We start from the raw sequence: 27,990 nt of genomic DNA, 5'->3' as shown, positions 1-27,990 counted from the left end.
CATGTGCGGCTCATCTGCAGATTCTCCATTAGCCTTTTAACAAAGGATATGTTGCTAGAAGTAACCTTTGTACCTTTATTGATCCAAAGATTTAAGCTTGTTTTAACAATGTGTCCGAATTACTGGACTTTTCATCAATTCGGCAATCAATTTATTACCTTGTACAGAGATGCAGTTTGTTTTTGGATTTCTTGCAGATTAAACAGCTACAGTCTTTAGCACCTAAGGGCCAGCGGGGGGGGGGGGGGGGGTTTATACATGTCTAAAGGGATGTTGGGAGTGGGTTCTGTCATAAAACATTTATGAAAGAAGACTTGTGGCAGGGTGTTGTGACATTTACATGATTCTTCCAGCCCCTCCCACCAAACTCAGAGCAGACATAAGCAGACAGACCCATTGATAACATTTGCACAGCAGCCACATTTCCTACTTATCAGGGTGTTTTTTTTTAATCCAATTTGGAGAAGCACCTGAATGTCATAAGCAAAAATAGCAGACATTGTAAAAGGAATTTTATGTGTGCTCTGCAAAGGTTAATATACTTTACTTTTATCTACAACATTCCACTTTCACCCTCCACCAAAAGCAAAATTACTAAATTTGTGTGTATTCCTAATTAATTGAGAAAACTTGCCTTTAAAGGTAGTTTTCATCAGTAGTAAATAATACAATTTATATTATAAAGGTTTTTCTTTTATTCATCTTACCTGTACACCAATGTCTCATCCGCTGTGCAATTGTACTGGATCTGGTACATCCATACTACATAGGCTGATCTGTTCATGTACCACCGTACCAATGCAGAGGAAGAAGTTACATCAGATACCACTACTGCATTTTCTGTTGGCTTTCTTTCTTCTGTGGCATTGGCTGTTGTCTTGGATGAAGTAGTAATGTCAGATGACCCTGGGTCCTGTCTCAGTACACTAACTGTTCCATTGTTGCGATGAGGCAAAGGAATCATTTTGAGGTCAGCTTGGGCAGTTGATTCTCCAGCAGCATTAATTGCTATACAGGTATAGGCTCCATCATCCCTGATTGTGGTGACCAGTATATCCAAGGTTCCATTTCGGTAAGAAGCAGTCCTAGAAGAGTTTGGCATTATCTTGTCATCTGGAGATACCCAATGTATAACAGGCTCTGGGTCTCCAATTGCCCTGCATTTTAGTGTTGCTCGTTGTCCTTCAAGTACCCAGAGTTGATGTGTATGACGAGTGATAAGAGGGGGCTCACAAGTGAACTCTTCTTCTGGTATAGACCAGAAATAACGTCCTACTAATTGTGGAGGGGAAGCACATGTTTCCATATCATCCTCTCTCACCAGCCGCCGTAACCATAGGAGTTCACAGTTGCAGTGAAATGGGTTACCACCAAAATTAAGCACTATTGTGGATGTGTAAGGGGTAGGGCTAACTACTCCAGTTTGGGAACGAACAAAAAAAGGGTCTGGAGGTAGTGTGTGTAGCCTATTAGATGTCATGTCCAGTCTGGAAAGTTTGTATAGTTCAGAGAACGTCCCTTCCATTACATAGTCTATGAGATTATGGTCAAGATTGAGAGTATGCAAACTAACCATGTTCTGGATAGCTTCCCATGGGGCACTAATCAAATTATTATATGACAAGTCCAGGTCCTCTAAAGTAAGGCTGAAATCATCAAAAGTAGCCACTGGAATTGTTATAAGCTGGTTATTGTTGATAATAAGATGCTGGAGATTCAGCATTCCTCGTAAAGCTTCCTCATGAATGGATGTTAAACGGTTTCCATCCAAGTGCAAAGACCTAAGGCCCTCAAGATCACCAAAGGCATAAGGTTGAATGATATCTATGATATTTCTTGATAGAGTAAGGTCCACCAAACCTGTCATGTTGAGAAAGTCTTCTTGTGCTACCACTCGGATAAAGTTGTCAGCCAACCGTAGTTCCACAGTCCTGCGGTCTATGTTAGGTGGGACATAAAGCAGCCCCTTGTTCGCACACAGTGTGCTGAGTGACTCCGAAAGGTTTTGGCAGGTACAATGAAAGGGACAAGAATGGACAATGGTCACAAGGCTTCCTACCAGCAGAACACCCCAGACCAACCTTTCCATGGTAGATGAAGTAGTAACCCTGTGAAGAAATAATAGGATGTTGTTAAATGTGTATGCTCTATGTGTTTGCTTAATCACTTGTATGTTAATAAAGGTATTAGTTTTGGAAATCATAATATTGCCATTTTTAGCATGTACATTATTTGCAATTTTTCACTGCTTTATAAGTTAAAAATGACTGAATACATACTTTGGAAACACAAATACAGTATTCATCATAAGACAGGCAGCATTTAACTTTGGCCTGTGGATGAGATTGCCCTCTGATGTCAGCCGGGGGCGATCATGTGACCGCACATCGGCAATGTGAAATAAGGTATTTAGCTGCAGAATAAAAAGAAATGCATACACTGTGTAAGTATATCTTGTTATAACAGAGGGGCTGGCAGTAATTGTGATCACTAACTTTACTGCCACATGGAATATCGACAGGAGAGGAGGGTTTGGAGATCTGCTCATACACTAGGAAGTGACGGGCAGGGAGGGAAGGGGAAAGGGAGAGACAGAATAATGGATCGGCAGCCATAATTACCACAGTTGGCACACCTAGGGGGGCACAGGAACAGGCACGATCAACCAGGTATTTTACAGCATAGAAAGGGACAAATGATACCGAAAAAGCACAATGTGGTTTAACCTGCTTTAAAGGAACAGGAACCTCCAAGTGATTTTGGATTATTTCTACATGTGTCCAATGTGTGTACACATTTACTTTGCCTTTATATTTTGCCTATTTATTTATTTTAAACTAAAGTTATTTAGGTGTTCTTGTTGCAAAATATTTGTATAATTTAGAAATATGCCTATGTATGTAAACAAACATAATATAAACTCTGTACTACCACTTGTACCTACATGTAAGCCTATAATAGGGCTTATCTGTAGGTACTGTGAATATCTCCTAAACTTGCACCATTTAGGAGATATTCAGACTGCATGCAGCCGAAGGCATTTTCGGCGAATGCACTCTGTAGGTCCATTTTACAGTGCCTGTGAGTGTCTGCGAGTGACGTCATCGCAGCTCCAACCACTCACAGCATCTGAGCCCACGAACACAGAGGAAACACTGGAGGAAGATATCAGCCATCACAGCAGTGTGGGGGCACCGTTGTAAGGGCTTTGTTCTAAGGTAAGTATTTCATAATGTGCTAGTATGCAATGCGTACTAGCACATTATGCCATTGTCTTACCGTTTTTTCTTTTATTTTTTGTTTTTTTAATTATTCAACGATTTACAACCGCTTTAAGTAAAAGTTGCTGTATAGGAAGCACCATTACGAGGCTAGACCTTATCTGTAGTTTCAAATCTATTGATTTCAGTGTGAAATCAAAATATTCAGTAGCTCAACTTCAGGGGTATGAAGAAGGTAGGCATAGGCTTTTTTCACCCTCACATTGCCTAAAAAAAGATTACTTTTACTATAGTCAGTATGAAAATAGGATCTTCATAGGGCTCCATTCATGCTCTGAGGACAATGACTATGATTCTATACCAGCCTTGGCCAACCAGGGTTCTGAGGAAGGTTGCTAGAGGTTCCTTGAACAGTGATCGATTGTTTTATTGCCTGACGGTGCCAGCATATTTTTTGCACCAACTTCACTCAGAAAAGATAGTGGTGTGAGAACAGTTAAGCCTGTCCATGTTAGTCACCACTCACACTTCATAGCCGTCAGTAAAACAGGCATTTTTCCCCACTAACCATTAAATGTAAAGGGGGTCCCTCTCCTACTGACCACCATTGTTAGGGAACACAATGCTCACCAGTAATTTGAGTGATCACTTTACCACTAAAGTGCAATCTAAAGTTGCACTATGCTGCTGACCAACAATGTAATGGGGGCACTACGCTGACCACACATTTAAGAAGACATTTTTGTAAAGGACCCTAAAATGTAAGGGACAGTAAATATGTTCCTTATTCTTTATACATTGTTTTATACACTGAACAGCCAAAACCTTATGACAGGTAAAGTGAAGAACATTGACTATCTTGTTATAATGGCATTTAAAAGTCAGCGGGATATATTGGCCAGCAAGTAAACATGTTGTCTCTGAAGTTGGTGTGTTAAAGCAGAAAGCAAGGGCATGCATAGGGATTTGTGTAACTTTGACATGGACCACATTGTAATGGCTAGACACATGGGTCAAAGCGCGGCCAAAACTTCAGCTCTTGTGGGATGGGGACGTTCCTAGTCGGCAGTGTGTTCGTACCAAGTCCTCTAGACAGCCACATTCCCCCCACAGTTAGAACACACATAGGGAACAAGTTTAACCTCTTAATTGCCCCCTAGTGCCAACCCCTTCCCTGCCACTGACATGTATACAGTAATCAGTGGCTATTAATAGCACTGATCGCTGTATAGATGTAAATGGGCCCAAAAAAGTGTCAAAAGTGTCTGATTTGTCCGCCGCAATGTCTCAGTCCTGATTACTAGTAAAATAAATTATAATATTAATGTCATAAATCTATCCACTATTTTGTAGACACTATAACTTTTGCGCAAACCAATCAATATACGCTTATTGCAAATTTTTTTTACCAAAAATATGTAAAAGAATACATATCGGCCTAAACTGATGACATTTTTTTTTTTTTTAATTGTGCTTTTGGATATTTATTATAGCAAAAAGTACAAAATATTGTGTTTTATAGCACAACAAATAAAAACCGCAGGTGATCAAATACCACCAAAAGGAAGATCTATTTGTGCGGAAACAAAGTCATAAATTTTGTTGGGTACAACGTTGCACGTAGCAATTGTCAGCCTTTCGGGGCTGAAGCGGTTAAATAATGATTTGAGCAACACAACCAGTTTGAAATGTTTACTTGGTCTCAACATTCTCTAGATCTCAGTTCAGTCAAGAATAAAAACAATTCAATATTACATAAAGAAGTGAAATGATTCAATACATTCAGGTGAACAAGTGTCCAAATAATGGGGGTTATTTACGAAAGACAAATCCACTTTGCACTGCAATTGCACTTGGAAGTGCAGTCGCTGTAAATCTAAGGGGAAGACCTGAAATGAGGGGAAGCTCTGCTGATGTTATTATCTAATCATGTGCAAGCTAAAGTGCTGTTTTTTATCTTCTTTGCATGTCCCCCTCGTATCTACAGCGGCTTTACTTCCAAGTGCACTTGCAGTGCAAAGTGGATTTGCCTTTTAGTAAATAATCCCCATCATTTCACTGTGGACTACCTTTCATTTACTTTTGTTTTAAACACCTTCTCACTTGAATGTATTGAATTATTTCACTTTATTTAATAGTGATTATTTCTAATTTTTCTATTTATTTTCTTGTGCAACTTGTATATTGGCTTTTATTTCTGTTCTTCTATACTTTTTCACATGTATACACATTAGCACAATACTTAATATTGAGAGTATATCCTCTTTTGTGTTTTCTGCTCACAAAGGAATATTTTTACACAACTTTCACTATTTAAACAGCACGTTACTAGGTAAAGATGGCACCATCTTTAAAGGAGATGTATACACAGTGGCGGAGGTTTCCTTTGTATGTTGGGGAAGAACCCTTGAAGAGGGGATATACTTTTCACCTGTTTCAATTGTATGTATTTCCGGGGCGTTAAATGATAATTACACCTACTTAGTATCTAATCTAATGTGTTTTATTGACAATATGTCTTTTAACCGGTTAAGGACCTGGCCCCTTTTTGCGATTCGGCACTGCGTCGCTTTAACTGACAATTGCTTGGTCGTGCGACATGGCTCCCAAACAAAATTGGCGTCCATTTTTTTCCCACAAATAGAGCTTTCTTTTCCACAAATAGAGCTTTCTTTTGGTGGTATTTGATCACCTCTGCGTTTTTTTTTTGCGCTATAAACAAAAATAGAGCGACAATTTTAAAAATAATGCAATATTTTTTACTTTTTGTTATAATAAATATCCCCAAAAAATATATAAAAAAAATGTTTTTTCCTCAGTTTAGGCCGATACATATTCTTCTACATATTTTTGGTAAAAAAAAACGCAATAAGCGTTTATTGATTGGTTTGCGCAAAAGTTATAGCGTTTACAAAATAGGGGATAGTTTTATGGCATTTTTATTTATTTTTTTACTAGTAATGGCGGTGATCACCTTTGTTTTTTTTTTTTTGTTTTTTTCATGACTGCAACATTATGGTGGACACATCTGACACTTTTGACACATTTTTGGGACCTTTGTATTTTCACAGAGAAAAGTGCTATAAAAATGCACTGATTACTGTGAAAATGACAATGACAGTGATGGGGTTAACCACTAGGGGGCGTGTAGGAGTTAAGTGTGACCACATGTGTGTTTCTTACTGTAGGGGGGCGTGGCTGTACGTGTGATGTCACTGATCGTCGTTCCCTATGACAGGGAACAGACGATCACTGCCACAGAGAAGAACGGGGGAGGTTTGTTTACACTCACCTCTCCCCATTCTTCAGCTCCTGTGACCCGATCGCGTGACACCGGCAGCGATCGGGGGTGCGGTCACGGAGCTCCCGACCCACGGCTGGGTTCTTAAAGGGGACGTACATGTATGCCCTTGTGCCAGCCGTGCCATTATGTCGACGTATATATCGCTGTGCGGTGGTCCTTAAGTGGTTAACCCAATGACTGGGCCGTTTTTTGCGATACAGCACTGTGTCGCTTTAACTGAAAATTGCGCGGTTGTGAGGTGCTGTACCCAAACAAAATTAACGTCCTTTTTTCCCCACAAATAGATCTTTCTTTTAGTGGTATTTGATTACCTCCTGTGGTTTTTATTTTGTGTGCTATAAACAACTTTTTTTGGGGGGGAAAAACACAATATATTTTACTTTTTGTTATAGTAAATATCCCATTTGGAAAAAAATAATTATTATTTTCCTCAGTTTAGGCTGATATGTATTCTTTTACATATTTTTGGTAAAAAAATCGCAATAAGCGTATATTGATTGGTTTGCGCAAAAGTTATAGCGCCTACAAATTATAGGAAAGATTTGTGGCATTTATATGGCGTTTTTATTTTTTTACTAGTAATGGTGGTGATCTGCCTTTTATGCGGTATTGCGGTGGACAGGTCGGACACTTTTGACACATTTTTGGGACCATAGACATTTACAGAGCAATCAGTGCTATAAATATGCACTGATTACTATGTAAATGTCACTGGCAGGGAAGGGGTTAACACTAGGGGCGATCAAGGGGTTGACTGTGTTCCCTATTGTGTGTTCTAAGTGTGGGGGATGGGGACTGACTATAGAAGATGACATATTGTGTTTTCTACTTTGTAGAAAGACCCTATATGTCCTCCTCTCCTCAGACAGCACAGAGATTTGTGTGTTTACACAAACCCCCATGCTCCTGCTCGCACGTGGCCTTGCGGCAATCGCGCCTGTGAGCCACATGCATCGTGTTCACTGCCATGCAGGGGGCATGCGCGCACCTCTGGCGGCGATCGTGTGCCCTCTGGTGGGTCTCCTGGGCGAAGCCGTATATATGCGGGATTTCGCCCAGAAGAGCCATTTTAGAACAGTATAGCTGGAATCGGTTAAATAAGTAATAACATACGTCTTTGTATATAGCTTGCTTATTTAATTCATTCTTTGTGGTACCTTTGTCGTACATTTATCCAATAGATTTTTGGGGTAAGTGTTTGATATATATTGTTACATATTCAACTTACAGACCAGACAAATTTTTACTGTTTGCCGAGTTGCGGGTATACTACGTTTTAGAAGGTTTTCCTGAAACCTGCAAATTTTTTCGGTTGGAGAAAGAGTATATGTTGACACTTTGATATCTATTATACAAAAATTACTTTGTAGTAATCATTTTCTTTGCATGAATAGCGTAAGTGTAGTTTACAAATTAAGAACTGTAGGGACAAAAGAAGAAAAGCCATATCTGTAGTCCCACCCCTTGTTAATCAATGATTTGCCTTATTTTTAGGGAGCTACAGGCAATGAAGCAAAGTAACAAAAGCATCATAAGGTTAAGACTTATGAGGGACAGCATTCTGTTCCTTTCTCAAATTCTTTTAGATTCTGTACTTGGCAGGTCTGTATAATGCAGTATGTAAAAGTAATGTTATGCATTTCTAAGAAAGCACCTTTGTATTTACATCTGTACACAGACACAATGCAGTGCCAAATACAATGCTCAACAAAAAAACAGTCATTCTTGAACTCTCTGAACATAGAGTATTTGTCTGCATTTGTAGTTTATGTAACACAAGTATAGCTTATATTCATTTGATTTAGCCATTCTTTGTTCTCAAAAATATCGAGCATGCTGTGACTTGGTAAGTAGACAGTTCAGACTATCAACATTAGTAGTTATAGCTATGCAGAGCTTTTTTTCTCCGAAAATAGGTGCAGGAACTCAACTACGACCCGTTCAGATTTCACAAACAGTAGAAGGGTCTTAAAGGGGCATTAAATACCAGAATTGCATTACATACAGAGTGCAGAGTTCAGGGGGTTACAAAGCCGTCACTTGTAAACACAGAAACCAAACTTCTGTGTTTACAAGTGATTGTGGTGAGCAGGCACAAAAGGGTCTGAGCCAAAGGTGGTGGAACCGAGTTCCCCCAAGTTTCCCCTGAAAAAAAGCCCTGTAGCTATGTAAGTTCAATCGAATTCCATCTTTTAGCAAAAAAAACTAAGAGAAAGTGAACTTGTGCCCAGACTATGCACACTCATGTATTAACATATTCTTAACAAGCAGTAAAATATGTTAAAACAAGCCCTCATTTACCTCTGTAGCTGTAGGAATAGTGGAGAAATGTATCTTAAAATTCACAACAGAAGCTCCAAAATCTTTTTGCTTTTTCCCTTTTACTTTCTATAATGTAAACACTGGGCATGTGCTGTTAGAAGAAGACTGAATCTGACTTGGTTGTGATGTTTGAGATTTAGTGACTTCATGGTACAGGCAGCTAACGAGACAAAAGGAATGGCTTGTTTTAAAGCTCCCTTACTTGCTACTAAGAATATGCAAATATTTTGATGTCCATATTCTTGGTACAGGTGTACTTAACCTCCCTGGCGGTATGATTCTGTCAGAAAAAACATGCTAAAAGCGGTACCATTATTTGCAAGGAAATTTGGCGTTTTATATTGTAGGTCTGTAATTTTTAGAAATAACTCACTTAAATCTGACCAAACAAGCTTCTAATAGGCATCCCGGGTATGACATTTTTTTAAAAACAAAATTATAAATTATAATATAATAAATAATTATAAATAATTATAACAAATAATAATATAATTATAATAAAAATTATTCAATAATGTAATCAAATCAAAATCACTGAAATTTGCTCAGTTGCAGAATTGTTGCTGTCATTATTTTTTTTTTTTTATGACGAATTTCCCCACAAATCGCTATCGCACAATTCTGCAAGTGATTATAATTTATTATCGCTGTTTTTTAGCTGATCTAAAACTATTTTTGACATAAAGGGACACTTTTGGTTGCTATGGACAATCTACAGTTTGCAGGGAGAAAGAAACGTTTTTATTATATAAAATGACATGCATGACACAGGACAGACCACTAGGGACAGGGGGGGTGTGTTTTTTTTACATACAGTACTGTAATCTATAAGATTACAGTATACTGTATGTAAGGTGTTTGTTTACTTTTTTGAATTTGGCGCCGTTCTCCGTCCCCGTGCGTCGTAACGTCGCAGGGAACGGAGATCGGCGTCACACGGAGGCACTGTGTGAATCGAGCGAGGTCCCACTCGCTCACACAGCGCGGTGGCATCGCTGGATCCAGGGACAAGGTAAGTAACTTGTGCCTGTGGATCTAGCGAGGCAAGCCCGTGACTGACACGGGGTTACCGCTCGCAGCAGGAAAATCTAACCCCGTGTCAGACTCGGGAAGACCGCCAGGCAGGTTAACAATGCAATCAGTTATGCAATTTGACTTCCTAGAGGTTTAACTGTAGAGAGAATGTCATATTATTGTGTGATTGAATTACCCAAGAGTGAAGATTTATGTAAATGGTCTGTAGAGGATGGATTTTCCCAGACACTTCCAAATGCCTGCTTATCTTGAGAAAATGATATCTGGACAAATCCATTAGGAATAGAACCCCAATTAACCTATGAATACATTTCACATTTAGGAAATATATTTTTATATTTTTTCTAGATAAGTCATAAACCTGCACACTCCTGTGCTTGACATATATATGCCACAATCATTCTTGAAGGGGTTGTAAAGGTAAAACTTTTTTTTCTCTAAATAGCTTCCTCTACCTTAGGTGCAGTCCTCCTTCACTTACCTCATCCTTCGATTTTGCTTTTAAATGTCCCTATTTCTTCTGAGAAATCCTCACTTCCTGTTCTTCTGTCTTTAACTCCACACAGTAATGCAAGGCTTTCTCCCTGGTGTGGAGTGTCGTGCTCGCCCCCTGCCTTGAGGGGGCGAGCAGGAGAGCCAGGACGCCCACTAACACACAGCTCCTTTCTCTATCTGCAATGTAGAGAGCGTCCTGCTCGCCGTCTCCCCCCTCAAGGGAGGGGGCAAACACGACACTCCACACCAGGGAGAAAGCCTCACATTACTGTGTGGAGTTAGACAGAAGAACAGGAAGTGAGGATTTCTCAGAAGAAATAAGGACATTTAAAAACTAAAATATACTGTATGCATACACATATAAAAAAAACACTCGTATAAATAGCATTGCAGGAGGAGAAATTATACTAGTTATCTTCTTTGTCTTGTTTTTATGTGACTGCTTGTAAAATCTGAATATACTGCAATAATGGTCTACCTCACCTTTCTTTAGCCCTTCTAAATAATATTGAAATTCCATCCTGTATCTCTCTTTTATGGGGGGTCAAAAGCTATTTTCATGTAGGTCTTTTCTTTCTCTACTCAAGCTGTTTTCTGGCTCTGCCCTACAGGCATAACATGTTTAGATAAGAATGTGATGAGGAGAGTTTAGCCTTGAGCACTTTTCAATCTGGCTTAAAAAATATTGTAGTCCATATTTACAAGCTCATTTTGTGAGAAGGTGAACTCAAAGTCCCACTGTTTTGACATCCTATTACGAAAGGGAGAAACTGATATTTTATTAGTATTTTGATCAATCCCATTTTACATAATAGCATTTCTGTGAGTATTTCTCCCTTTCTTGACAAGGGTGAAAACTACCATCTGAAATTGCAAAACCTAGATTTTTTGCAAATATTTGAAATGTTGCCATAAGACTGATTTACTTTTTTGCTCAACAAGAATTTACACATTCTTTAATGTGTAACTAAAGGCAATTTTTTGTTTCGTTTTTTTTTTATTTATTTTTATTTTCTATTTTAGTTTTTAGTAGTGGAGAGGGATTAGGACACCAATCCGTTTTCATTGTTCTCTGTGCCCCCTTAAGGGATATTCACATATTTTGGGTTGACATCGGAACACTAATAGAGGGGAAATCTCCCAATGGGGACACTAATTCTGGTGACACACTGGGATTCCCTCAATTTGGAGGGACTTCCTCTCACTTTCTGTTTTGGCTATAGGACAGAAAGTGGAGATAAATCTCCCCTGGGGAGCAGATAACAAAAAAAAAAAAATTTGACATGGAAAGTTTTGACACTGAATTACAAAAAGTGAGAATTTACCATATGAAATGCAGCTATGTTGCTGACCTACTGGATATAAACAGGCCTGTGATTTTTTTTTAATAATATTTTATTAAGAAGGTCCTTTTCATCTCTATGCAGTTTTTTTCCTCTAATTAAAATAGTGTTCCACAATTATAAACATGAATTTTGTTCCACAGTGCTATGTTTGAACCACCATCAATACTTTGTTTTAGGATGAAATGAAAATTGACGTTGGGCATGTTCCTAAAAAATGCTACAAAAAAGGCAGACCTTTTTTTTTTTTTGTTTTGCACAGAGTTGAGATGGGAGATTCGCTGTCTCTCTTTGTTATGTTTACCATTGTCATTAAAAGTGAAAGTAAAAGAAAATCACAAATGTTTGGGTTGTCCCCAGAAAAGTAATAGAGGGGAAAGCTTCCAATGGGGACACTAGTTCTGGTGACCTGGAGCGCCCCATGGGATACCATTAATATGCAGGGCATTCCTGTCACTTCCTATTGTGGCTTTGGGACAGGAAGTAAAGGTAAATCTCCCCAATTGAAAAAAAAAAAAAGCGTTATCCCCCCTTACTCTATTAAAAAAAAAAGGCTAACTATTCAATATACCGTGTGCACACTTCCCTGTGTTGGCAGTGTGGAAGAATGTGGAGATACCTGATGATCCTGCAAGAAATCGGGCAGCTTCTAACTTCCTACAGTGAGTTGTCACTGCTGCACTGAAATCTAGTCCTTCCTAAGGAGAGAGGGAAAAATAACTGGAATGATAGGGGGAAAGAGCGATGAGTGCTAAGATAATTATTGTGTAAGAATTATAAAGATACCAATGTGCAGATCTAGTTCAGCAGCCCACTACAGGAAGTTAGAAACCGAGTGCATTTTTGCCAAGGTCATTTGGTATTTTTTTAGTACTTGCATAATTTTTAAAGACACATAATATAGGGACATTTGCATAATATTGCCTACATATACATTTTAATGGAAATGTATACTAGCGAAAATATATTGACTGCCATTAATAACACCTCTGCTTTTATATTTTGATCAAATGCAATAGAAGATTCTAAAACACTAATGGACAGAAGTAGTTTGAAATTATAGCAAGGAGATCTCACAATCAGGCTATTTATAACATCATAAAGTAAGCTGAGATAGTTATTAAAATATCATGTTTGGTTGGACTGAACTTTAAAGCCCAAAAAGTCCAACAGCCATTTGTCTTAACACCGGTTTCAGTTAAGTTAAGCCAGTGCTATGATTTACCTTTAAAAATACAGTGTAGTCGTCATTTCTCTTAACTAAAGTAATCTTTTCAATGTGACTAAATATAATAATTCATTTTTATGCAATCTGTACAATCTTGCTTTACTTCTAGTAATTGTAACAAAAGCAGGCATGTAAAAATGATCTATAACTTGCTTGCATACATGATCTACAAGATCTATAACCTGCTTGCATACATGAACAAGTTTGTTGACTAATTCAGATGCTGCATACATCAGATATGGTCTTTGTTAGTAATGAATATAACCAACATAAAAACCGGGTTGCATTTCATACAAATTATTAACTAAATACCTCCAGTGGATTGGTACCACAAAAAAATGAGCAAAATGTTTAAAGATATCTGGAAGTGGTAAAAGTAGGTTGTGTAGATGAATTATAAAAGCATCCATACAATATTGGTTTTAGTCTTGTGTAGTGATGGTCAGGCCTAAAAGGCCTGGTTTTTCATGAGAGCTGAGTTTCCCAATATTAAAGGAGTTCTCTGACCTAAAACTTTTAACCCCCGCTGTGCCCGGGCTGTAAAACTATACAAAATAAACTTTCACTTACCTGCCTACGATCCCCCGTTGTTCCGATATCGCCGTCCCGTTCTCCGGTCCCGGTCTCTTCCGCTTCCTGCGTGTCGGTGACTCACAGTGCGCTCAGCCTATCAGCGGCCGCAGCAATGTCCCGTCGCGGCCGCTGATAGGCTGAGCGCACTGTGAGTCACCGACACGCAGGAAGCGGAAGAGACCGGGACCGGAGAACGGGACGGCAATATCGGAACAACGGGGGATCATAGGCAGGTAAGTGAAAGTTTATTTTGTATAGTTTTACAGCCCGGGCACAGCGAGGGTTAAAAGTTTTAGGTCAGAGAACTCCTTTAACTAGGCAGAAGCAGTTGTGCAGCATACATGAACAGATCAATATTTGTACCAATATATTTTTTATTCTGCACATTCGGTAAGATATTGTTAGGTCCTGGATAATGTTTTACTGCCATATGCAGAGCCATTCTTGACATGTTTTAAAACAACTAAAGCTTAAACTAAATATTTAACTTGATTTTATATCTATGTATTAGAGCAAAGAAAGGGAGGCTATATAATTATGAGATTCTGTTATGAGGTTTATTGTAAAAAAAGTTTAGCTACCAGACAGAAATCGGCACCTATGTGTTCTTCAGTAAACTGTGTTCTGTGCTTTCCTACACCTTTATTTAGTTGGGTTATCAGTGCTCTTCTTATTTTAGCTATTCCCTTCTGATTTATCTTTTGTCTCTGTTCTCTCTTTCCTCTCCACTATTATTTTCTCCATTTGACAGCTGTGTGACCCCTTTATCTGAGGATCTGTACAATCTCCCAGGCGGGAGTGAAATTTTGCTGGGAGCTTAGTGTCAGGGTTAATATCAGTCTGTCCCCATATCTGTCTCTAACCTTCAACATCTAATGTCAGTGCAGCAAAAAATACACCCTAGGCTGCAGTTACATTCTCTCAGAATACATAAAGCAGAGGTGTATCCCTCACTAATCAATATGAGGATGTGCCTTCACATTTATTGAGATAGGAATGCATATATGAAGGTCGCTGTAAACATGTATTCTTTTCAGGGAAAATGTCTGCCTCAACAACCAGTGTATCAATTGTATTGGTTTGGTGGTGCAAATTGATGAACATGCAGATAACTATGCAAGGTTACACTGATGCAAAACCTTCTTAACAAGTCAAATGTGTATACAACTTGAGATTTTTTAGAGTAAATATGCTTAACTGGTCAGGTTGCGTTTTTTTTTTTTCTTTTTTTTTGCTGCTTTCTGAGGTGGAAGGTCTATTCATACTGGTTACAAAGTCTAGTGCAATCAGTAGAACTTTTTCCACATGTAAGCTTCTCTTTTTCAAACTTGTTATATGTGCCAACATTTTGCAACAATGAAACTTAATGGTCTCGTACTTTAACGGCCAGGTAATAGTCCATCACGGATAGGGAGCTAGGCCATATTTGCTGTCATGAAGGGTGTTTATCATAATCCACCCAGAATTCCAGTTTACTAATCAAATACATTCTTATATGATTTTGGATAAGCACTGCTTTTGTTATATGTAAGAGCTTTAGTATTTTGGGCTTGCTCCAAAGCTGTTTTTAAGTAAAATCCAACACTACTGGCAAGGGCACTTTTTTCAGAAATGTCCTGTGACACTACCTGGGTCCAGCCAAAAGGTTTAGTGTGCGTTAAATCAACCTTGTCAAATCCACCAAGTGTCCACTAGCTTTGAATATCTATGAAATGCAAAATACATAGTCTTTGAAAGTAGTGTTTTTATAGGTTATATTGTGTTTTTTTTTTTTTGTTGTTTTACATATTTTATCACCTTGTACAATAGATAATTGTAGTATAAAACCACATACACAGCTTCGTCCTATAGTTTTCCTGCAGTATTTTTAAGGATTTGTTTTTTTCTTTTGGTGAAAGGGCTGTTATAGCCCCAAATACAGTATAGGGACAAATGTGTGTCAAGATGTGTTCAGTATTGTAGGATATGCAAATGCTAATTGTAATGTAAAAATTCCCAAATATACTGGTTCTCTTCTTTCTGAATCATAGTGTTTTAAACAGAGAGAAATATAATTATTGTAAGCTACTGTTTTCCTCCTCCTCTCTTCTTCATACCTGCAAAGCAGGCTTTTTTATCAGCCTCCTTGTTGCTTAGCAAATGGTTGCTAAGCATCTCCTCTAGACATAGAACAGTACAGTGCCCAGTTGGGCTAAGCTGGACACCAAGCTGGGAGCTGCAAAGCAATGTCCTGCAGACTTTTCACTGTTAAAGGCTTGCTTATGCTCTCCACACTGCATGAATTAGCAGTTAGGCAAACATATTTTGGTGTTGAAAGGACCCAGCAGAAAGCAAGCTCTTTACCACATAGTAAAATGAAGTGTGGATATTACAGCTTTGTAAATGGTGTTCATATCTGCAAATGGAGTGCTGGTCAAAATAATCACAATGTATTGCATGACCCACAGGGACAGAAGGCCTTAATCAATGCCTTGTAGGCTTTTTCCCATTATTGTCATGGAGCATTCCAGCAGAACTAGATTTGATATCGGGCATCATTTTTTACATGTTTTGCTTTCCAGATTCAAACTGATAAATATGTTTTACTTTTCTCTTTTATTACTTTTGCATCCTTTTTAATCTCTGCCTTATTCAAATTACTGCAGCTCTTGTTAATGATTTATAATTAGATTTGATATTTATATGGAGAACATCAGACATTATCAAACCATTTCTTTGTCAAGAAAACCTCAAAGCAAAGTGTAATTTAAGTATATTTAATTGAGCTACATATAATTCCCCCCTTATACATATGTGCCTCATTACTGATGCTCCACACAGCTACATTTGCAATGTATTTATTAATACCTTCTGTAGTTGCATAAAATTAGTCACAAGATATGGCAACTTTGATGTGAATAATAAAGGTGGGTATAAAAGGCACATAGCTAGTGTTTGTCAGCAGAGTCATTCTTCCACCATTACACATAGACCTTTTTGTGTGTCTCATCTACCTTGTCGCTCCACCCACATAATGACTTCCTACCACAGGGATACCTAGAATACCTTGGAATCCCACCATTTTTATGCATGGCAGGGTTTTTCTATTTGTCCCAGGAACTATAGCACAGTCCTTTCTGTGAGGCTTCATTTTTACAAGTTATTCCAAATCTCAAATATTGTGATGCTAGCTATCCAGCATCTGACATATTTCTTCTATAATTTTACATTAGACCTCCCAGCATTTCCTATACAAAGTGTCTCCCTCTGCAAAGTCTTCCTTCTAATGTGCTCACAATAGCTGTGCCTGTTCTCCCCATACTCTTCAAACATTTGTTCTTTCTAGCTTGGCTGTTTGTTATTTAATATTTCAAACACAGTTCCTCTCAATTTTCCCACAAATGAAATTCCTCACAATGTAACTATGGATGAAGTTCAGAAGATACCTCCTTCCTGACAAAATGTCGCTCACTAGCACCACTTTGTCATTGCAGGAGGTTGTCAGGCAGTTTCTTATCTTTTTTTTTTTTTTCCCCTATGTTCTCCTTTTGCATTCTGGTGTGTGTGCGCCCATATGTATATATTTGCTTTTGCCAGTTTTACACCCTCCGCTGAATTTTATCCTCACAGTTATCCCACACTCCTTTCCTTTACATAGTTTGTTCATATTCTGCTGGATGCTTATTCAGCTCCACATGTAATGATTCTTTTATGAGTACTATACTAAAATGTCAGAAATTATGTTCACACATAGCTTAGGGATGCAGCTTTGATTTCAAACATTCCTGCTGGGTACCTTTATTGGCATGCAGTGTTACATACACAGCTGTCTAACACACGTTGTCAAACACTTAGATATTAAACAGATAAAAAAAAAAACATGTTTTTCTTGTATTCATGGCACATTTAGGGGTTTCCTTTTCTAATACCTGTGCGTTCCTCCTTTTCTCACTGGTGTCCCTCTGTTGTGACAGCTCTGCTGCCCTTCTTACTTTTGATACTTGTAATCTGTGACAAGCAGGACATTTCCTGGGGCAGATAAGCCGAGCGCAGGGCTGTGGAGTTTTTGCCCACTTATTTTTCTTCTGTTCTCTTCACTGCAGTCCTCGCTCTCTTCGTCCCTTAGATAGATCCCACAAGAGATATAGGACCTTATGTGCAGGACCAATCCTTTCACACAGCCCCATTATCCCTCAAACAGTTTTAGGCCCTGTTGTCACCCCAGACACGAGCCTTTGCAAGATCCACACAGAGATCTGTGTTCTAGACATTCGTCTTCTCTGGTGATTTCATTCCTCTCGCTTCATTTTTCTTAACTCATTAGAGAACGTTTTAATCCCCTTTCTTTCACGCTTTCCTTTTTCAGATTGTATAAACATACTTTCCTCATTTAACAAAGCTTTATGGCCAGTGGGTCTTGGAGATACGTTTGGTGACTGCTAATTTGGTGAAATTATAAATATTGTTGCGTTACTTTCCTCCATCTATTAGCTGGAAAGGAATGTATAATATCTGGGTCTCAGGCTCTTACCATCAATGGCAGGAAAAAAAAGGTCAACAAATTTAATGACCACTGAAAACCAAGGAAAGGGTTAAATTCCTTCAACCAGTGACTGGAAATTTTCATCTATTTCTGTAGCTATGTATGCAGTTGTGTAGGGTTTTAAAAATCTTCTGATAGTTTCCAAAGGACATATAATAAAAATCATCACAGCCAGAAATCCAGACTCAAACTCCACATAGGTTTGCTGCAGCTTTTATAATTCCGACAGGAAAGTGAGAAATATGAAAGGTCAAGATCCATGCAGAGCAAGAGGAAAACATGGAAACACTTCACAGCCATTGTACGAGACACAGCATTTTCCCTGCGAGATCTCACAGCTCCCAATGTCTTGCAGATGTCCTAGTCAGTTAAAATAAAAAGATGGCATTCAAAAGATGAACAAAATGGAGTTTTTTTCCCCCCTTTAAGCCAAGCTGTAAATAATGTTTCTTCTCCATTGCCTAGTATATCCACATTTTCATTCTGGTCATCTTAGAGCTTTTGTGGATGTTACTGTTTACCCCTTCCAGCCCAGGTGAAAGCAGACAATGCAGAATGGATGTAACATAGAAGAGCAGAGATGTTAGAAGAACCTGATACAGCGAGCAGCCTGAGCTCGGAGGGGGGGTGGAAGGCAGAGTGAGAAAGGGAGGAGAGAATCAGGAGGAGGAGGGGAAAGAAAGTAGCTTTTATCCCAGCCGCACTGCTGTGCCTGCACAGTATCTTAAGCTGTGAATTATTTTTAACCCTTTAACAATAATGGAGATGTTTTTACTTTTGACAGCTGTTTAATCTTAACACACAGTTAACACTGGCACAATTGTTCATTTTCCCATTCTCTTTCAAAAGATAGTAGCTTTTATGATAAAGCAAGAAGTGCATTTCTGTGCAAAAAAAAGAAAAAAAATTAGTAAATGTTTGCATCAAATACGATGTATATAAAGATAGATATACTTATACTATACTATTCACACAAACACATTAAAAATAAATGCATTTTAGAAATTATATCCCCATTAATTCCCAGCATTGATATTCGATGATTTGGATGATATTTGTGCCAATGCCAAAAGTAAACGCAAATGGAACAATTTGCCGTCATGTTAATTTGTATCATGGCCAACCTGACTTGATCTAATCTTATTGTTGCACATAGTTGGTTGAAAAAAGACCCATCCAGCTCAACCCACAGATTAGGGTCATGCTAAATATTATGCTAAACATTTAATAAAAGTGTTTTCTCTGCCTGTGTCACAATGTAGAATTATAAGAGAAATACTGCACTCCTAATTTATAGTGCTAATGTTCACTTTGTGTTTTAAATGGGTTGTAAAGGTAAAAAAATAATTCCCTAAATAGTTTCCTTTACCTTAGTGCAGTCCTCCTTCACTTACCTCATCCTTCCATTTTGCTTTTAAATGTCCTTATTTCTTCTGAGAAATCCTCACTTCCTGTTCTTCTGTCTGTAACTACACACAGTAATGCAAGGCTGTCTCCCTGGTGTGGAGAAAGCCTCTTGAGGGGGTGAGCAGGAGTGTCAGGACGTCCACTAACACACAACTCCTTTCTCTATCTGCAAAGTAGAGAGCGTCCTGACCCTCCTGCTCGCCCCCTCCCCCCTCAATAGGCTTTCTTCACACCAGGGAGAAAGCCTCCCATTACGGTGTGTAGTTACAGACAGAAGAACAGGAAGTGAGGATTTCTCAGAAGAAATAAGGACATTTAAAAGCAAAATCGAACGATCAGGTAAGTGAAGGAGGACTGCACTAAGGTAAAGGAAGCTATTTAGGGAATTTTTTTTTACCTTTACAACCCCTTTAACATTTTGTTACATGAAAATCTCAATTGGTTTTATTAGCAAACGTTAACCGTTAGGCCCCGTTCACACAGCTGTACTTAACTGTACACCATGTGGGGGACCATGTTTTCTCACAGAGGGTTGCACAGATGTCCCCTGCATGCTGATGCAGGCAGTCCCATTCATGTCAATTGGGACACAGCTTTAAGGCCACAGCCACTACCCCCAATAAGACATCTGTATCACATTGATCTCAGATTGAGAGCAATGGCTGTGTCCATATAGCTGCTGTGTCCCAATTGACATGAATGGGACTGCCTGCATGCACATGTATGGGAAACACCTGTACCTCCTTCAGGGAAATAGTGCCCTCATATGAGTGTATGATTAAAGCCTAACTCAAAATAAAAAGGTTTCTTTATCGTACACCACGAGACACATCCAAAAAATCGCATCACACTAAGGTGCATAATTGCATAAACATGCATAATAAATAATAATCCTTAAAAATGACACACAAGTCCATATAAAAGTATTCTAAGGTACTTCAGTGTGGATACACAATGAATGAAAAATCCCACAGTGCTTTAGTGCATGTAATCAGTAGCAGCAATCCAAGGGTGATGTATAATACAGTTCATACAACAACACACGGCCCAGTGAGTGATCCAAAAGTCATGCCAAGGTGTAGCCACACAGGTGCTCCCCTATGGTAATGGACGCTCACCTTAAAGCGTGCGACCTTGCAACTAAGCTTGGTCTGTGCACGCTTATGAACCACACCTGGGTTCTAATGGATAATCCTGGGCTCCTGGTTGCTTGGCAGGCAGCTCCAGATCATAGAATATATAAGAACACCACCCGGATGGTGCAAGTAATGTCTTAACAATATTTATTTAAATAAAAAGAGAGATCCCTTGCCGGGGTACTCGCATACTGCAGGTGCGACAGTGCACTACTCTATAACAGGCTTGTAGCGAAATGTACAGATTGGGATATGGTAAACAGTTCTCTCAGCCTCACACAGACTCTCTTGCCATCCTGTCACCTCCCCTACGCGTGACGATTCAGGGGGTGTCGTATCTTCTTTAGGGGGAAATTTCCCCCTGTGTGCACATAGGGGGAGCACCTGTGTGGCTATACCTTGGCATGACTTTTGGATCACTCACTGCGCTGTGTGTTGTTGTATGAACTGTATTATACATCACCATTGGATTGCTGCTACTGATTACATGCACTAAAGCACTGTGGGATTTTTCATTCATTTTTATCCACACTGAAGCACCTTAGAATACTTTTATATGGTCTTGTGTGTCATTTTTAAGGATTGGACTGTTTACCACTATTATTTATTATGCATGTTTATGCACTTATGCACCTTAGTGTGATGCAATTTTTTGATGCAATTTTTTTTAATCATGCAATTTTTTGATGCAATTTATATATATTTTTAATCATTATTTATATATATTTACTTGTACGATTTGTTTGCACATATCTACATCACTTACTGGACACATACCCCCCTTACTTTGTATAGTGGTGTGTGCACCACTAGTGCTTTGTTTTGTTCATTTTATTTAGCACGATTTATGAGACGTGTTTCAATAGGGAGTAAAGAGCTGATATTCACTCGGACATTTACCAAATTCTATCAAATAGATGTAAGAGGACATGAGGATTCCGCCTTCAGGCGTAGTGTATTGCAGGCAGCAGTATAGGGCATTACATCCGGTGGTCTGCTTGATCTGTGTCTCCCTCCCCTCATATATTGAGCATTGCTCTGGGACGTCCCACTATGTAATTTAAGGCTCTCTGTCCCATAGTGTACGATAAAGAAAATATGATTTTTAATAACAGCTTACCTGTAAAATCCTTTTCTTGGAGTACACCACAGGACACAGAGGTCCTGCCCTTCTATGGGATCCTTACTGCTTTGCTACAAAACTGAGGTACTTTCCTTATGGGAGGGGTTATATAGAGGGGAACTCGTCTTCATTGGGTCTGCCAGAGTCCAATCACCTCTGTTGAACTATACAACCCACTATTTAATGATTAAAGGCTCTGTGTCCCATGGTGTACTACAAGAAAATGATTTTTACAGGTAAGCCGTTATTAAAAATGTTACTTTTCCTATGCTGTGTCTGCACAGCCCCACTGCATGGGAAATGCATTTTGCCCAGAGATGGACTTTAAGTACGCACATGTGATTGAGTTCTCATAGTTGGGGATACATATCTGGGGGCATGTGCAATCTATGTTATAGTTTCTTTGAGAACAATTACTAGAAAACACATTTTTCCCAATTTTCGATTTTTTTTTTCAAAAAAAAATCAAAAATCGAAATATGTGTTCAAACATGCTACTGAATTAAGGTCCTTTCTGTCCTGGAAGAAAAAAATATGTTAGCGTAGGTTACAAACACAAATTGTACAGAGCAATCAATGCCTGTTGAACCTGCAAGATATACAGCGACCTCCTAATTTGTGATGAGTAGACGACTTAGTAGCTGCGCTGCACTGAAATCCCAAACAGTGGTGTCGGTGCTGGACTATAAAACATTTCCTGTTATAGAGATGGGGAAGTGGTATGCAGTAGATATGGTAGAGCTGGGCAATACTGACAACTGATTTCAGTACAGCAAAGTCAGCTCAAACAGGAATTTAGGCGCATACTGGAATCTGGGCAGGCTCATCAATCTTTTTTCTGTACTTACTGTATTTATAATAAACCAATATATGGGAAAATATGTACAAATTAAAGAAATGTACTAAACATGTTTTTTGTTTTGCGTAGACTTAAAATTATTTTGACAGTTTATTGTAGTTTACTTTTATATTTGGCCATACAGTACTTTCTGTTTTTCTTTATAATTAGAATATTTAAGCCAAGATCAAACACGTAATATATTGCAGCCTACCTGTTCTAAAGTGTGGTGACTGCTTTAGTTTTCTTTTGCTTCCAACTAACGTAGTTTTCAGCAAGCACAGAAAATATCTGCTGATTTGACCAGAAATGTCCTTGTCATTTCCTGTGTAAACGGGAAGAAGAAAACATGTTTATCCTTGTTTTGGCAACTATTAATTCCACAAGTCCCCATGTAATGTACTGTACATGAACAAAGGCAGCAACTATTTTCTTTTTTTTTGCAAACATTTATTTTATTGCAGCTTACCAATTCTTAGATGTGATGGCTACATTAGTTTTATTTTTTAGACTTGTTTTCTTCTATTTTTATCTGGTAATTCAGACAGTAAGTCAGGGGTGATACAAACCATTTACCACTGGCATTGGGTGCTTACACTGATCAGATTTTGTTTATTTAATGGAAAACCTTTATCCCTAAAGGAAAATCTGTTTGCTGTAATTGCTTATAAAGTGTTAGCTGGAGTTTGGCTTAAATGTGTTAGTGTATTTAAATCTGCTAGTCTACCTGACACTCCCCACCCCCCAGAATTACAATGATGTTATACAAATCTACCTCCTGTGTTCCTTCGTCCAAAGTGGGGACATTCTAATACAAGAGGTGTATTGCTGGCCAGATTAGCAAAGCAGAGGGAGAAAAAAAATTAAAAATAGAAAACGAATGCACAACTTCTACTGATTGGTAAGCTGTAATATATTAGATTTATAGTTTTGGGTTTAATACAGTTTTAACAGTACTTCCTGAGTCAGCTGAACAGAGATGGTTATGGTTGTTCACTGTCCTGAGGAGGCTGATAGCAAGCAGAAGACCTACAGTGCTGAATGGCTGATCCAGGAAAATGAATTCCTTTAGTCACATGACTAGCTTTGCATTATAAAAACGGTGTGCTAGTCAGAAGATTCCCTGTATAGCGCTACAATTCTTTCGGTAAAACAATAAATGTATATGTATTTTAGTTGTATATTTTTGAGTGTTTCGCTTTAAATGACATGGCATATCCAAAGAAAAGACCACATCTACAATAGAGAAATCAGAAAGCATGTTATATGGCATGAAATGCATAGCACATGGGTACACTAACTGCAGCACTGCCATTCTAGCACAGTGAAACATCTGATGTATTCACATTAGAGAAGCAGAAATGAACTGCAACATTTTTGCTGACAAAGAAATAGAGATTATTTTACAGTTATGCTCAGTTGTTAGGAGGCAGAATTATTTTTAAAGATAACGAATATAGGATCCTTCTTGCCAAGCCTGTTTTCTTTCCTGTCTTCCTCCCCTGCCTGAAATGACCTCCTTTTTGCTCAGTAATCTGAGCGTTTCAAAATTCTTCCTGTTTATTGGACTACTATACCCTCTTTGGCTCCATATCTGTAGTCTGGAAGACTTGGGTTTCTAGCCTCTAAGTTGCCTAGTTTTAGTATGTTGAACGTTATGAGTAGTGATGTAGTGCTGTCATATTGATCACACACCCACTGAAGGAGATGTTATAAGGGTTTCTCAAACCACTTCATTGTGTCTTGGCATTAGTTTTAAAAGAGATGTATGTTTTTGTCCCCCCCCCAATCATACTTGGGTGTGGATGCAGTATCGGTCCGATTCTACTTCTGTCCCCTGTACACTGCCCTCTACACTGAGAACCGAGCGATCAAACACCACTGATGGCTTGGTTCTCACAGCTTCCTGAGCAGAGAGCTGCAGAGTGTGACTCGCTGGGAGACTGAGATGGGTGTCGGTTGCGATGACAGTGCCTGGACTGATATCGGTACATTTTGATTCAGCAAAACTCTTGCATGCTGGGCCCGTGTGTGTTACATGCACATGCACCAGTGTAAATCCAGCACTAATGTGTAAAAAGCCTTTTTAAATTAACAGACTAATTTAAGCTAGAATGTGATGTAGTGTTACATAGTTGGTGAGATTGAATAAAGGCACAAGTCCATCCCGTTCAACCTTTGTGGGTTGTGTATGTCGATACCAATTCCCATATTCCTTGCATACTGCTTTTGTCTAAGAGTTTTTTTAAACTATCGACACTGACACCACTGATTGTGGAAGGGAGTTACACTTTCTTACCACTATGACAGTAAGGCTTCATTTCCACTAGTGCGACTTGTCATGCTGCACTCAAAAGTCACATCCTAAATCGCGCCCCTTTGGGGTCGCAATAGTGCAAACGTAGACTAAAGAACCCCCTACGCAGCTTAAGATTAAACTGCTTCTCCTCCAATTTCATTGAGTGGCTGCATGTTTTCTTATGCTTCCTGAAGTTTAATAGTTTTTTCCCCTATGCTAGAATCACCATTGAGGTATTTGTATATTGCTACCACATCTCCTCTCAAGCGGCTCTTCTTCAGGGAGAATACGTCTCTTTCATGTAGTTGTTACTCATAACTGAGGTCCTCCAGTCCTCTTAGTAGCTCCCACCGTTGTGTCATTTTCAAAGTCTGCCAGTTCTTCTTTAGCATGAGGTGTGGCCATCCAATGACTTCACGAGACTTCACCCCTTGTGATGTCAAAGGGGGTGGAGTCTCATTACATCATCAGATGACTAAGAACTGTCAGACATGACACAACAGTGAAAGCCAGCGTCGGAGGAGGACTGGGTCTGCGGCGGAGAAGACAGGAGCGAATGGAGAATACCAGAGGAAGAATACATCACCAGGAGAAGAACACATCATTGGTGGACCCGGAGAAAGAAGACACGTTGGAGCTACAACAGGGGACATTATTAAAATTTAATAAAGGACTTGTCAAAATTGTCTGTCTTTTATTTGCACTACATTTTTTTGGGGGTAAATGGGTAAGGCCGATAAGAACCCTGCCCGCAACCACTGCCCATGGTTGTCGAGAAGAGGCCCTTGTCCCCATCAACATAGTGTTTTGGGGTTGAGGGTATAATATGTTTATGGTATGTTCCAGAAGGGGGGGGGGCGCTTGCTTGTCCTCCCCTTTTCCTGACCTGCCGGGCTGCATGCTTGGATAAGGGTCTGGTATGGATTTTGGAGGGAAACCCACACCATTTTTTTTTCTTTTAGCGTGGGCTTGTTTTTTTTTTTTAATTTTGGGGTTCCCCTTAAAAATCCTTGGAGCACAAATCGCATGCCACAAGTCGGATCAGTTAAGATGGTGATCTGACTTCGATGCAACTTCCATTCAAATCATTGGGCTAAAATCTTTCCCAAGTCAAACAAAAGTAGTGCAGGAACCTTTTTCAAAATCGGACCGACACAAGTTGTACCAGTTAAAGCGGATGTGCCATGGGAACAAAATATTAAAAGTCAGCAGCTACAAATACTGCAGCTGCTGACTTTTAATATTAGGACACTTACCTGTCCTGGAGTCCAGCGCCGATCGCAGCAGAGCACGAGCGATCGCTCGTCACTCTGCTGCTCCCCCCCGCCATCCACGCTGAGGGAACCAGGAAGTGAAGCGCTGCGGCTTCACTGCCCGGTTCCCTACGGCGCATGCGCGAGTCGCGCTGCGCCCGCCGATTGGCTCACACGCTGTGTGCTGGGAGCCGAGTGTTCCCAGCACACAACGGGCGACAGACGGGATGTGACGGAATGCCCGTCTTTCGCCCGTATCGTGTGGCCGGAAGTGGGTGCAAATACCTGTCTTTAGACAGGTGTCTGCACCCCCCTCCCCCCTGAAAGGTGTCAAATGTGACACCGGAGGGGGGGAGGGTTCCGATCAGCGGGACTCCACTTTAGGGTGGAGGACCGCTTTAAGATTGCTCTCATAGGGAACCATTCATTTTGACATGTCATGCGACATGTCAGTCGGAGAGTATGTCGGACCAGTGTGAACCTGCCCTAACTTGTATTCATATTTTTAGCCCTCAGTGCATTACTTTTTTATTTTTAACATTAAACCTGTTTTACCATGTAGTTGTCCACCCCTTTATTTTATTGAGGTCTTCTTTTAAAGTTTCTGTATCCAGTTGTGAAGTTATTGCTCTGCTTGGCTTTGTATAATCAGCAAACATTGAGATTGAGCCATTTATACCAACCTCTAGATCATTTATGAATAAAATAAACAGAACTGCTTATCATTCAGACTATTCTGAGTACAGACTATTTATCCACCACCCTTTGGATGTGCCCCTGTAACTAGTTTTCTATCAAGGTAAATGCTCTAAGGTCCATGCCAACAGCCGTTAGTTTGTAAATGAAGTGTTTATGGGGAACTATTAAATGCTTTTACAAAATCCAAATACGCCATGTTCACCAGCCTTCCTCTATCTAGATGACGGCTCACTTGCTCATCCAATGTTAATAGGTTGGTCTGGCAAGAATTATTTTTCATAAATCCATGCTGATTACTACCAACAATATGGTTTTCATCAGCAGATTCTTGGATATAGTCCCTCAGTAGTTTACAAACTATTCATGTTAGACTGACTGGCCTATAGTTTACAGATATATATTTCTGATGGGCACTTGTGAGGACTCGTTTCTGAGCTCGGCCCTGCTTGCTGTTCCTCCTTCACTGGCTGTGATTGAGCCAATGGTTCCCACTGCTGTCTGAGCCAGTGAGGAGGGAGATACACAAGAGAGTTGCTACTCTTGTGCATAGAGCTGGAGCGTACTCAGGTAAGTAAAGGGGGAGTTTGGGGGGGAGCTGCATACTAAAGGCAGTGAATGCATTATGGTAAAAACCTTCAGCCTTTAAAACCACTTTAAACGTTTGCTTACTTGTGACATGCCTGTAAAGATTTCATGATTATGTCTCAAATCATTCAGTGACAGTCACCTTGATCTATTTTGCACATGAGCATATTCTGAAATGTCCTTTAAATATCTCCTAATAACTTGGATTGGCACTATTCCTTATGAGCATAATTTACATATAAAAACATGCATGAAACGACCATACTTTTAATGGTTATGTATGTTTTATTTAGCACAGCCAGCTCTTATGAGACAGATTTTTTTAAGACCCTCTCTTATTCACCCCCCTCGCTGTTTTACTCATTCCAGTCTGATCACCATGGCTCTAATTAGCAAGTCTTTGAGCAACCAGAGTTATACAGTCAGCAGTTCCCTGGAGTCGCAGAAATGGGACACTGGCGTCATCCTGTGTGTGCAGTTGACTTTCCTTATTTATTTTTTTCCTCCTTTCTTACCCTTGCTTTCAAACTATATTTTTGCCTTTAGATTATATTTTACTGAAAATATGTTTTGTCAGTCTGACTTACAGGAATGGACTTGGGGACGT

General features: G+C 39.3%; 2 protein-coding genes across 4 annotated transcripts in view; one reads left to right on the top strand and one right to left on the bottom strand.

Moving 5' to 3' along the window:
• Nucleotides 1-18,685, bottom strand: part of LOC120917497 (leucine-rich repeat and fibronectin type-III domain-containing protein 4-like) — a 28,788-nt gene extending 10,103 nt beyond the window's left edge. The window contains exons 1-2 of the mRNA XM_040328831.1: nt 17,430-18,685; nt 708-2,108 (exon numbers count right to left, since the gene is read on the bottom strand). Coding sequence (XP_040184765.1) covers nt 708-2,089 — 1,382 coding nt within the window. The 5' untranslated portion in view covers nt 2,090-2,108; nt 17,430-18,685. The remainder of the gene's footprint in view (nt 1-707; nt 2,109-17,429) is intronic.
• Nucleotides 1-27,990, top strand: part of PC (pyruvate carboxylase) — a 671,516-nt gene that overhangs the window by 568,625 nt on the left and 74,901 nt on the right. The window lies entirely within an intron of this gene.

The sequence above is a fragment of the Rana temporaria genome, chromosome 11 (assembly GCF_905171775.1).
Source record: "Rana temporaria chromosome 11, aRanTem1.1, whole genome shotgun sequence".
Taxonomy (NCBI): Eukaryota; Metazoa; Chordata; class Amphibia; order Anura; family Ranidae; genus Rana; species Rana temporaria.
Note: the sequence above shows the minus strand (reverse complement) of the source record. Positions and strands in the feature narration are given on the sequence as shown.